Below are 12,627 nucleotides of genomic sequence, written 5' to 3'. Positions count from 1 at the left end.
GGCTCTCCATCACTTCTCATCCTTCTCGATCTTACCGCACCCTCCTTGGCCCCACCCTCTTCACGCTGTACATGCTCCCCCTTGGTCATGTCATCAGCCGGCATGGAATATCTTTCCATTGCTACGCTGATGACACCCAACTTTACATCAAAACAAACCCAACCCCCTCTGCAGCCCTTTCCACACTTTCCACCTGCCTGGAGGAGATAAGGACGTGGATGGCGGCTAACTTTCTGCAACTCAACAGCTCAAAAACGGAAGCCATTCTTGTTGGCACTCCGCACCAGACCCGGTCATCCACCATCACCAGCATCACCTTCTCCGGCCACGACATCCACCTCTCATCCTCAGTTACAAACCTCGGTGTTAGAATGGACCCTCACTTGACCTTTGAGGCCCACATTAAACATCTTTGTAAAACCTCCTTCTTTCACCTCAGGAACATTACAAAACTCCGCCCCATACTCACTTTCCCCGATGCAGAAAAAATTGTCCACACCTTTGTCTCCTCCAGGTTGGACTACTGCAACGCACTCCTCATCGGGATCCCAAGCAAGAACATCCTGCAGTTGCAGTACATTCAGAACTGTGCTGCTAGGATCCTGATGGGTGTGCTGAAGTATCACCACATCACACCCATCCTCAAATCACTCCATTGGCTTCCTGTCCAGTACAGGATTGAATTAAAAGTTTCCCTTCTGTCCCACCAGTGCCTCCATGGCACTGCCCCCTTATATCTCAAACAACTCATCACCCCCTTTCCTCCTCACGCCATCTCCGCTCTGGACAGGCCAACCTCCTCCAGCCTCTGAGGACAAGGCTTCCAACTATGGGTGACCGCGCCTTCTGTTCAGTTGCACCCAGTCTGTGGAATGCTCTCCCTGTCCATCTAAGGGCCCCTCAGACTGTGGACTCTTTTAAAAAAGGCCTTAAAACCCATCTTTTTAGAAAAGCCTTTTATGGCTAAAAGTGTTATTTTATTGTCTCTGTTTTTACTCTGTTTTGCATTGTAGCACTTTGAGGTCATTGAATTGATGTAAAGTGCATTATAAATAAAATATATTATTATTATTATTATTAAAGCAGGACTCAGTAGTTTCGGGATTTCTTCGTTGTATTCTCGCTTTTTGCTCGCAGGTTTCTCTCTAGAGCTCCCCCCACAGCTTCGGAATAGATATTTGACAACACTGTTGTAAAAACTCGTTGGCGATTCTCAGACACCAGAGGCTAGTAGATCAACGACATCAAAGCAGATGGGACATTCTTTAAACGTTTTCTTCATTCGGGTTCGGACAGCGTGAGGGAGCGCAATAATGACAGCATTTTAGCAGATTTCTTTTGGCCGTAAAGCAATTGTTTACATCGCAAGACCTGATATCACGCGATACTTCCTGACGCGGCGGCCGCCGGCCCGCCGGCTCAAAATTGCAAGTGCGTATTTTCCGCTCACGGGCACCAGGGGGGTGCAAAACGACCACCATTCAACCCGAAATAAGTAATATAACCATTCCAATGACTCCGAAGCTGTTCAGTTAAGGTAAAAAAGTAACTTAGTTCACCTTTAAATAGTTATATGTCTGATTGTCTCAGTCGTTACACCAGTATGGTTTAAAAACATACACACATTAAAACAGATAAGAGGATAAAATGGACTAAAATGACTAAGACAACATGTAAACCTATTAAAACTCGAATATACATATAATCATCATAATATATAGAGTGGTTAAAACGTGTCATATCTGACAGTGTCACAATTTTAGTCGATACAGTTTTAAATATGGATATTTTTCTTACACGAATCCATCTCTGCACTTCAGAAGGCCTTTATTAACCCGCCAGAGCCTGTTGAGCACTTTAATGATGGATAGATGCACTTTAATGATGGACAGATGCACTTTAATGATGGATAAATGCACTTTTATGATGGATAGATGCACTTTAATGATGGATGGATAGATGCACTTTAATGATGGACAGATGCACTTTAATGATGGATAAATGCACTTTAATGATGGATAAATGCACTTTAATGATGGATAAATGCACTTTTATGATGGACAGATGCACTTTTATGATGGATAGATGCACTTTTATGATGGATAGATGCACTTTAATGATGGACAGATGCACTTTAATGATGGACAGATGCACTTTAATGATGGATAAATGCACTTTTATGATGGACAGATGCACTTTAATGATGGATAAATGCACTTTTATGATGGACAGATGCACTTTTATGATGGATAGATGCACTTTAATGATGGACAGATGCACTTTAATGATGGATAAATGCACTTTAATGATGGATAAATGCACTTTTATGATGGACAGATGCACTTTAATGATGGACAGATGCACTTTAATGATGGATAGATGCACTTTTATGATGAATAGATGCACTTTTATGATGGATAGATGCACTTTTATCATGGATAGATGCACTTTTATGATGGACAGATGCACTTTTATGATGATAGATGCACTTTTATGATGGACAGATGCACTTTTATGATGGATAGATGCAATTTTATGATGGATAGATGCACTTTTATCATGGATAGATGCACTTTTATGATGGATAGATGCACTTTAATCATGGATAAATGCACTTTAATCATGGATAAATGCACTTTTATGATGGACAGATGCACTTTAATGATGGACAGATGCACTTTAATGATGGATAGATGCACTTTTATGATGAATAGATGCACTTTTATGATGGATAGATGCACTTTTATCATGGATAGATGCACTTTTATGATGGACAGATGCACTTTTATGATGATAGATGCACTTTTATGATGGACAGATGCACTTTTATGATGGATAGATGCAATTTTATGATGGATAGATGCACTTTTATCATGGATAGATGCACTTTTATGATGGACAGATGCACTTTTATCATGGATAGATGCACTTTTATCATGGAGAGATGCACTTTTATGATGGATAGATGCATTTTATCATGGACAGATGCACATTTATCATGGATATATGCACTTTTATCATGAATAGATGCACTTTTATCATGGATAGATGCACTTTTATGATAGATGCACTTTTATCATGGATAGATGCACTTTTATGATGGATAGATGCACTTTTATGATGATAGATGCACTTTTATCATGGATATATGCACTGTAGACTTGGAATTTAGTCTTTCCCCTTATTATTAGATTCACAGGGCCGGACACCAGTTATCTTGCCAAGAAGAATTTTATTCTTATATGTCAGGAGAGAAACTTTCAGAAGATGTTACATTCATGCCAGGTCTATGCGTTCTCGTGTTTCTCTTCCCTCACATCTCTTAGTTTCTCTTCCCTCACATCTCTTAGTTTCTCTGAGGTTGTACAGTAAGGTTAAGCTTATATACATCACTGAGCGGATTCCTTTTATGGTAACAAACTTACTTAGCTGGAAATAGAACGTATATGTCATGCGACACATGGCACAATTCACTTCCATATTAAGAACTATCTTTGTTGCTTACATCTGCATCAGTGGAAACATATTTAGTACACACCCTTCTGTCTCCCTCTGTCTCTGACATATGATCTTTACATGCATCCATGCTATCTATAGTCTCTCATACACTCAAACTCATGCACATAAAACTCCATATGATAATACAACTGATTATGAATATTAATAAAGAATAATAGTACAAATACATAATATAAAATAATATTAAAAGATGAAATTTTAGTCTTCATGCACTTTTATCATGGATAGATGAACTTTTATGATGATAGATGCACTTTTATGATGGACAGATGCACTTTTATGATGGACAGATGCACTTTTATGATGGACAGATGCACTTTTATCATGGACAGATGCACTTTTATGATGGATAGATGCACTTTTATCATGGACAGATGCACTTTTATGATGGATAGATGCACTTTTATGATGGATAGATGCACTTTTATGATGGACAGATGCACTTTTATGATGGATAGATGCACTTTTATCATGGACAGATGCACTTTTATGATGGATAGATGCACTTTTATCATGGATAGATGCACTTTTATGATGGATAGATGCACTTTTATCATGGACAGATGCGCTTTTATGATGGACAGATGCACTTTTATGATGGATAGATGCACTTTTATCATGGATAGATGCACTTTTATGATGGATAGATGCACTTTTATGATGGATAGATGCACTTTTATCATGGATAGATGCACTTTTATGATAGATGCACTTTTATGATGGACAGATGCTCTTTTATGATGGATAGATGCACTTTTATGATAGATGCACTTTTATCATGGACAGATGCACTTTTATGATGGATAGATGCACTTTTATGATAGATGCACTTTTATCATGGATAGATGCACTTTTATGATGGATAGATGCACTTTTATGATGGACAGGTGCACTTTTATGATGGACAGATGCACTTTTATGATGGACAGATGCACTTTTATGATGGACATTTTATGATGGATAGATGCACTTTTATGATGGACAGATGCACTTTTATGATGGACAGATGCACTTTTATGATGGACAGATGCACTTTTATGATGGACAGATGCACTTTTATGATGGACAGATGCACTTTTATGATGATAGATGCACTTTTATGATGGACAGATGCACTTTTATGATGGACAGATGCACTTTTATGATGGATAGATGCACTTTTAGCATGGATAGATGCACTTTTATCATGGATAGATGCACTTTATGATGGACAGATGCACTTTTATGATGGACAGATGCACTTTTATGATGGATAGATGCACTTTTATGATGGATAGATTAACTTTTATGATGGATAGATGCACTTTTATGGACTTCAAAACAGAAACAGCCATTCACTGCCATTATAAAGCATGGAAGAGCCAGGACATTTTTTATATACTGTAACTCATTTGTCTGAAAGAAAAATGTCATATACACCTAGGATAACTTCAGGGTGAGTAAATCATGGGCTAATTTTAATTTTGGGTTAAACTATCCCTTTAAAATTAATATTTTCATGTTACCTGTACTGATTTAATATGTATGTAGAAAGATAAATTTCAGAATTTTGACATTTCTTAGTGTCCCTAATATTATTTTTTTCAAAGCTATAAAATGCTACGAGTGCACTTTCTGTTTGAGTGTAAGTTTAGAGTGTGTGTTGATGACCTTTGACCCCTGACCCCTGCCAGGCTGCGCTGAGGAGGCTTGCGTCTGAGTGTCCGGACAGCATCGGGGTCTCGGACCATCAGCAGCTGATCAAGCCCAGACTGGTGGACTCGTTCCTGCTGTGTTCCAACATGGAGGAAAGCTTCGTCTGAATCTCAACAACCTGTGACTTTATCTCAGAGTATTTATTTGTAACCGAAAGAACCAGCTTGGCTGAGCTGTACGTCTATATTCAACCTCCAGCCGTCTGGAAGAACATTAACATCAATCACGCATGACTGACATTTACTGACTGATGTAAACAGCATTATTACAAGGATTTAGAAAAACTTACAGTATCAACTAAATTTAAACTCATATTCAGCTGCCGTTGTGCTTGAAGAATCAGACAGACATTCAGATGTATCATGTGTATATTTCCTATTCAGATTTATGTAAAATGATGTTTGATACCACAGCCTATATAGTGCTGAGAATTAGCATGTCCTGAATAAAGCAAAACTCTATTGTGTCTGTGCTGAATGTTACTTTCCCTGTTGACCTGAAGCTATGTCGATGGACATGCCGAATGACAGTGTAAATCCACTCTCTGACAGTAGGTGGCGCTATTGGAGCAGCAGAAATAGAGCTGTTTCCCTGGTGACCGCTGTAAACACAGCAGCGCTGCGCTCACAAGGCAGTACACGGAGGGAAGAGGACAAAAGAAAGTACCATTGTGTGTATAATATGTGTGTGTGTGCGTATGTATAATATACAGTGAGGAAAATAAGTATTTGAACACCCTGCTATTTTGCAAGTTCTCCCACTTGGAAATCATGGAGGGGTCTGAAATTGTCATCGTAGGTGCATGTCCACTGTGAGAGACATAATCTAAAAAAAAAAATCCAGAAATCACAATATATGATTTTTTAACTATTTATTTGTATGATACAGCTGCAAATAAGTATTTGAACACCTGTCTATCAGCTAGAATTCTGACCCTCAAAGATCTGTTAGTCTGCCTTTAAAATGTCCACCTCCATTTATTATCCTAAATTAGATGCACTGTTTCCAAGGTTACTGTTGGTAATACACTAAGACGTCATGGTTTGAAATCATGCATGGCACGGAAGGTTCCCCTGCTTAAACCAGCACATATCAAGGCCCGTCTTAAGTTTGCCAATGACCATTTGGATGATCCAGAGGAGTCATGGGAGAAAGTCATGTGGTCAGATGAGACCAAAATAGAACTTTTTGGTCATAATTCCACTAAACGTGTTTGGAGGAAGAAGAATGATGAGTACCATCCCAAGAACACCATCCCTACTGTGAAGCATGGGGGTGGCAGCATCATGCTTTGGGGGTGTTTTTCTGCACATGGGACAGGGCGACTGCACTGTATTAAGGAGAGGATGACCAGGGCCATGTATTGCGAGATTTTGGGGAACAACCTCCTTCCCTCAGTTAGAGCATTGAAGATGGGTCGAGGCTGGGTCTTCCAACATGACAATGACCCGAAGCACACAGCCAGGATAACCAAGGAGTGGCTCTGTAAGAAGCATATGAAGGTTCTGGTGTGGCCTAGCCAGTCTCCAGGCCTAAACCCAATAGAGAATCTTTGGAGGGAGCTCAAACTCCGTGTTTCTCAGCGACAGCCCAGAAACCTGACTGATCTAGAGAAGATCTGTGTGGAGGAGTGGGCCAAAATCCCTCCTCAGTGTGTGCAAACCTGGTGAAAAACTACAGGAAACGTTTGACCTCTGTAATTGCAAACAAAGGCTACTGTAACAAATATTAACACTGATTTTCTCAGGTGTTCAAATACTTATTTGCAGCTGTATCATACAAATAAATAGTTAAAAAATCATACATTGTGATTTCTAGATTTTTTTTTTTTTTAGATTATGTCTCTCACAGTGGACATGCACCTACGATGACAATTTCAGACCCCCCCATGATTTCTAAGTGGGAGAACTTGCAAAATAGCAGGGTGTTCAAATACTTATTTTCCTCACTGTATGTGTGCATGTTTAATGTGTGTGTGTGTGCGTGTATGAGTATATAATGTGTGTGAGTGTGATGGGTAGGTTTAGAGGTCGGGTTACTGTGTGTGTGTGTGTGTGAGTATATAATGTGTGTGAGTGTGATGGGTAGGTTTAGAGGTCGGGTTAGTGTGTGTGTGTGTGTGTGTGTGTGTGTGTTAGAGCATTTAACAATGTGCATATTTCTGTGATTTTTATGACAGGTTATAGGTTTTATAGTCTTGCCCGTTCATTTCCCATGCGTTCAAAAAGACCCTGAACATCATGAGTGTGTCTTTTACAACATAAAGCCAGATATTGTATTTTTTATTTAATTTAATTTTAAATTTACAGTCATCCTTCAGCTGCTCTATTAGACACACTGAACTGTTACTTTATTTTTTTCATTTAATGTCGGTGTACAATAACGCAAGGTATATTAGATGTATACATAACATTATTTTAATGCTATAATTCATTATAAGCATGGTCTTCATAGAAAGAGTTACCATAAATGTCAATATTTAACCATTTATGCTGGGTTTCCAAAACTGTATAAGAAACACACATGAACAGTGCAGGGTGGGGACACAATAAAATAGTGTTTGAAGAAAATTAATGGACGTTTAAGATGAATTGAAAAAGTAAGATTAGGATTGGAAAAGAAGGAACATTTGAATAGATTTATGGGTTAACTAAAGATAAGATTTTTTAAAAAGGTTTGGATTAGTGAAAAAATGGTTTGTGAGATGCTTTTATAAGTTGAGTAGGAGTTGATCCAGCAAACTACAGCTCTGGCTTTCAGACTGCAGTTCCACAATCTGGAAGAGGTGGTCTCAAAAACTAAACATCTAGGGATCTGTATTGCAGTCTTACAGTGAATACCCCTAAGCCACACTGATGCTGCTCCGCTCATCACATTTTAAAGGTGGCTTTCTTTTTTAAGCAAACATAGCAACTTAATTATATTTAAATTCTCCCTACATGCACCTTGACATCTACAGTTCATTAAGACGACCTACTGTACACACATGAAAATATGATAAAATCATTTTTTAAAAACAAAGGAATGTTTTTGTATTCAGCCTTTAGTCATTTACCTCATCTTTAAAGGGATACTTCAGGATTTAGCATTAAGCTTTGTATTAGTAGAAAACCTGTAGTATTTTCAAATTACCGTGCTTTCCACCCTCATGTCCCCCTGAGACGAGAGATTTATGTATTTTTTGTCTGGAAAAAAATCCTCTGATGATGCAAAAATCGTCATTTTGCGTCATCAAATGATTTTTTGGCCAGAGGTGAGAGACTCCAGCCAGTAGGAGGAGCTGTTCCCCATGTCTTCAGCCCGCCCATAGAGGGATCTCACTCACAGAGTGTACACACAGTGTCAGTCGTCTTTCTTTGGAAGCTAAGATAGCAGGCTCTTGTTCTGTGTAGAAAGCTGAGTAGTAGGGGTTACCATACTCTTTTTCCCGGGCATGTCCGGCCTTTTGCTTTCTGCAGTCGCCATTCATTGTTTACATGCACACCTTTTGTTCCAATCTAACTGAATTCATTCCGATTGGTGAATCTGAATGTAGTGTTTACATGAACGCTAAACAAGTGATCGGTTGATGTGCGTTTTAACATTGCTAAGAAAATACCCGCTCCTCCGTGAGAGATACGAGACCGGCGCGTCTCAGTAATCACGCCACCGGCCTCGCGCCGTTCTCCCGCGGCCTCGTCCTGCTCGCCACAGTGAACATGATGACGTTCTCCCGCGGCCTCGTCCTGCTCGCCACAGTGAACATGATGCCGTTCTCCCGCGGCCCTCAGCCTCGTCCTGCTCGCCACAGTGAACATGATGACGTTCTCCCGCGGCCCTCAGCCTCGTCCTGCTCGCCACAGTGAACATGATGACGTTCTCCCGCGGCCCTCAGCCTCGTCCTGCTCGCCACAGTGAACATGATGACGTTCTCCCGCGGCCCTCAGCCCCGTCCTGCTCGCCACAGTGAACATGATGCCGTTCTCCCGCGGCCCTCAGCCCCGTCCTGCTCGCCACAGTGAACATGATGACGTTCTCCCGCGGCCTCGTCCTGCTCGCCACAGTGAACATGATGACGTTCTCCCGCGGCCCTCAGCCTCGTCCTGCTCGCCACAGTGAACATGATGACGTTCTCCCGCGCCCCTCAGCCTCGTCCTGCTCGCCACAGTGAACATGATGACGTTCTCCCGCGGCCTCGTCCTGCTCGCCACAGTGAACATGATGACGTTCTCCCGCGGCCCTCAGCCTCGTCCTGCTCGCCACAGTGAACATGATGACGTTCTCCCGCGGCCCTCAGCCTCGTCCTGCTCGCCACAGTGAACATGATGACGTTCTCCCGCGCCCCTCAGCCTCGTCCTGCTCGCCACAGTGAACATGATGCCGTTCTCCCGCGCCCCTCAGCCTCGTCCTGCTCGCCACAGTGAACATGATGACGTTCTCCCGCGGCCCTCAGCCTCGTCCTGCTCGCCACAGTGAACATGATGACGTTCTCCCGCGGCCCTCAGCCTCGTCCTGCTCGCCACAGTGAACATGATGACGTTCTCCCGCGGCCCTCAGCCCCGTCCTGCTCGCCACAGTGAACATGATGCCGTTCTCCCGCGCCCCTCAGCCTCGTCCTGCTCGCCACAGTGAACATGATGACGTTCTCCCGCGGCCCTCAGCCCCGTCCTGCTCGCCACAATGAACATGATGACGTTCTCCCGCGGCCCTCAGCCTCGTCCTGCTCGCCACAGTGAACATGATGCCGTTCTCCCGCGGCCCTCAGCCTCGTCCTGCTCGCCACAGTGAACATGATGACGTTCTCCCGCGGCCCTCAGCCTCGTCCTGCTCGCCACAGTAAACATGATGACGTTCTCCCGCGCCCCTCAGCCTCGTCCTGCTCGCCACAGTGAACATGATGACGTTCTCCCGCGCCCCTCAGCCTCGTCCTGCTCGCCACAGTGAACATGATGCCGTTCTCCCGCGGCCCTCAGCCTCGTCCTGCTCGCCACAGTGAACATGATGACGTTCTCCCGCGGCCCTCAGCCCCGTCCTGCTCGCCACAGTGAACATGATGCCGTTCTCCCGCGGCCCTCAGCCCCGTCCTGCTCGCCACAGTGAACATGATGCCGTTCTCCCGCGCCCCTCAGCCTCGTCCTGCTCGCCACAGTGAACATGATGCCGTTCTCCCGCGCCCCTCAGCCTCGTCCTGCTCGCCACAGTGAACATGATGACGTTCTCCCGCGGCCCTCAGCCCCGTCCTGCTCGCCACAGTGAACATGATGCCGTTCTCCCGCGGCCCTCAGCCCCGTCCTGCTCGCCACAGTGAACATGATGCCGTTCTCCCGCGCCCCTCAGCCTCGTCCTGCTCGCCACAGTGAACATGATGCCGTTCTCCCGCGCCCCTCAGCCTCGTCCTGCTCGCCACAGTGAACATGATGACGTTCTCCCGCGGCCCTCAGCCCCGTCCTGCTCGCCACAGTGAACATGATGACGTTCTCCCGCGGCCCTCAGCCTCGTCCTGCTCGCCACAGTGAACATGATGACGTTCTCCCGCGGCCCTCAGCCTCGTCCTGCTCGCCACAGTGAACATGATGCCGTTCTCCCGCGCCCCTCAGCCTCGTCCTGCTCGCCACAGTGAACATGATGACGTTCTCCCGCGGCCCTCAGCCTCGTCCTGCTCGCCACAGTGAACATGATGACGTTCTCCCGCGGCCCTCAGCCTCGTCCTGCTCGCCACAGTGAACATGATGACGTTCTCCCGCGGCCCTCAGCCCCGTCCTGCTCGCCACAGTGAACATGATGACGTTCTCCCGCGGCCCTCAGCCTCGTCCTGCTCGCCACAGTGAACATGATGACGTTCTCCCGCGGCCCTCAGCCTCGTCCTGCTCGCCACAGTGAACATGATGCCGTTCTCCCGCGCCCCTCAGCCCCGTCCTGCTCGCCACAGTGAACATGATGACGTTCTCCCGCGGCCCTCAGCCTCGTCCTGCTCGCCACAGTGAACATGATGCCGTTCTCCCGCGGCCCTCAGCCCCGTCCTGCTCGCCACAGTGAACATGATGCCGTTCTCCCGCGCCCCTCAGCCTCGTCCTGCTCGCCACAGTGAACATGATGACGTTCTCCCGCGGCCCTCAGCCTCGTCCTGCTCGCCACAGTGAACATGATGACGTTCTCCCGCGGCCCTCAGCCTCGTCCTGCTCGCCACAGTGAACATGATGACGTTCTCCCGCGGCCCTCAGCCCCGTCCTGCTCGCCACAGTGAACATGATGACGTTCTCCCGCGGCCCTCAGCCTCGTCCTGCTCGCCACAGTGAACATGATGACGTTCTCCCGCGGCCCTCAGCCTCGTCCTGCTCGCCACAGTGAACATGATGCCGTTCTCCCGCGCCCCTCAGCCCCGTCCTGCTCGCCACAGTGAACATGATGCCGTTCTCCCGCGCCCCTCAGCCTCGTCCTGCTCGCCACAGTGAACATGATGACGTTCTCCCGCGGCCCTCAGCCTCGTCCTGCTCGCCACAGTGAACATGATGACGTTCTCCCGCGCCCCTCAGCCTCGTCCTGCTCGCCACAGTGAACATGATGACGTTCTCCCGCGCCCCTCAGCCTCGTCCTGCTCGCCACAGTGAACATGATGACGTTCTCCCGCGGCCCTCAGCCTCGTCCTGCTCGCCACAGTGAACATGATGACGTTCTCCCGCGGCCTCAGCCTCGTCCTGCTCGCCACAGTGAACATGATGACGTTCTCCCGCGGCCTCGTCCTGCTCGCCACAGTGAACATGATGACGTTCTCCCGCGCCCCTCAGCCTCGTCCTGCTCGCCACAGTGAACATGATGCCGTTCTCCCGCGGCCCTCAGCCTCGTCCTGCTCGCCACAGTGAACATGATGACGTTCTCCCGCGGCCCTCAGCCTCGTCCTGCTCGCCACAGTGAACATGATGACGTTCTCCCGCGGCCCTCAGCCTCGTCCTGCTCGCCACAGTGAACATGATGACGTTCTCCCGCGGCCCTCAGCCTCGTCCTGCTCGCCACAGTGAACATGATGACGTTCTCCCGCGGCCCTCAGCCTCGTCCTGCTCGCCACAGTGAACATGATGACGTTCTCCCGCGGCCCTCAGCCTCGTCCTGCTCGCCACAGTGAACATGATGACGTTCTCCCGCGGCCCTCAGCCTCGTCCTGCTCGCCACAGTGAACATGATGCCGTTCTCCCGCGGCCCTCAGCCTCGTCCTGCTCGCCACAGTGAACATGATGACGTTCTCCCGCGCCCCTCAGCCTCGTCCTGCTCGCCACAGTGAACATGATGACGTTCTCCTGCGGCCCTCAGCCTCGTCCTGCTCGCCACAGTGAACATGATGCCGTTCTCCCGCGCCCCTCAGCCTCGTCCTGCTCGCCACAGTGAACATGATGCCGTTCTCCCGCGGCCCTCAGCCTCGTCCTGCTCGCCACAGTGAAC

At 46.5% G+C, this 12,627-nt stretch overlaps 1 protein-coding gene across 7 annotated transcripts in view; it reads left to right on the top strand.

Moving 5' to 3' along the window:
- The window catches only part of insc (INSC spindle orientation adaptor protein), a 114,723-nt gene extending 109,037 nt beyond the window's left edge, over positions 1 to 5,686 (top strand). For all 7 annotated transcript variants that reach the window (XM_079859547.1, XM_079859549.1, XM_079859553.1 and 4 more), the window contains one exon: positions 5,193 to 5,686. In XM_079859547.1, the coding sequence (XP_079715673.1) occupies positions 5,193 to 5,321 (129 nt within the window). In that variant the 3' untranslated portion in view covers positions 5,322 to 5,686. The remainder of the gene's footprint in view (positions 1 to 5,192) is intronic.
- The last annotated feature ends 6,941 nt before the right edge of the window (positions 5,687 to 12,627 follow it).

This window comes from Squalius cephalus (genome assembly GCF_949319135.1).
Source record: "Squalius cephalus genome assembly, chromosome: 23".
Taxonomy (NCBI): Eukaryota; Metazoa; Chordata; class Actinopteri; order Cypriniformes; family Leuciscidae; genus Squalius; species Squalius cephalus.
Note: the sequence above shows the minus strand (reverse complement) of the source record. Positions and strands in the feature narration are given on the sequence as shown.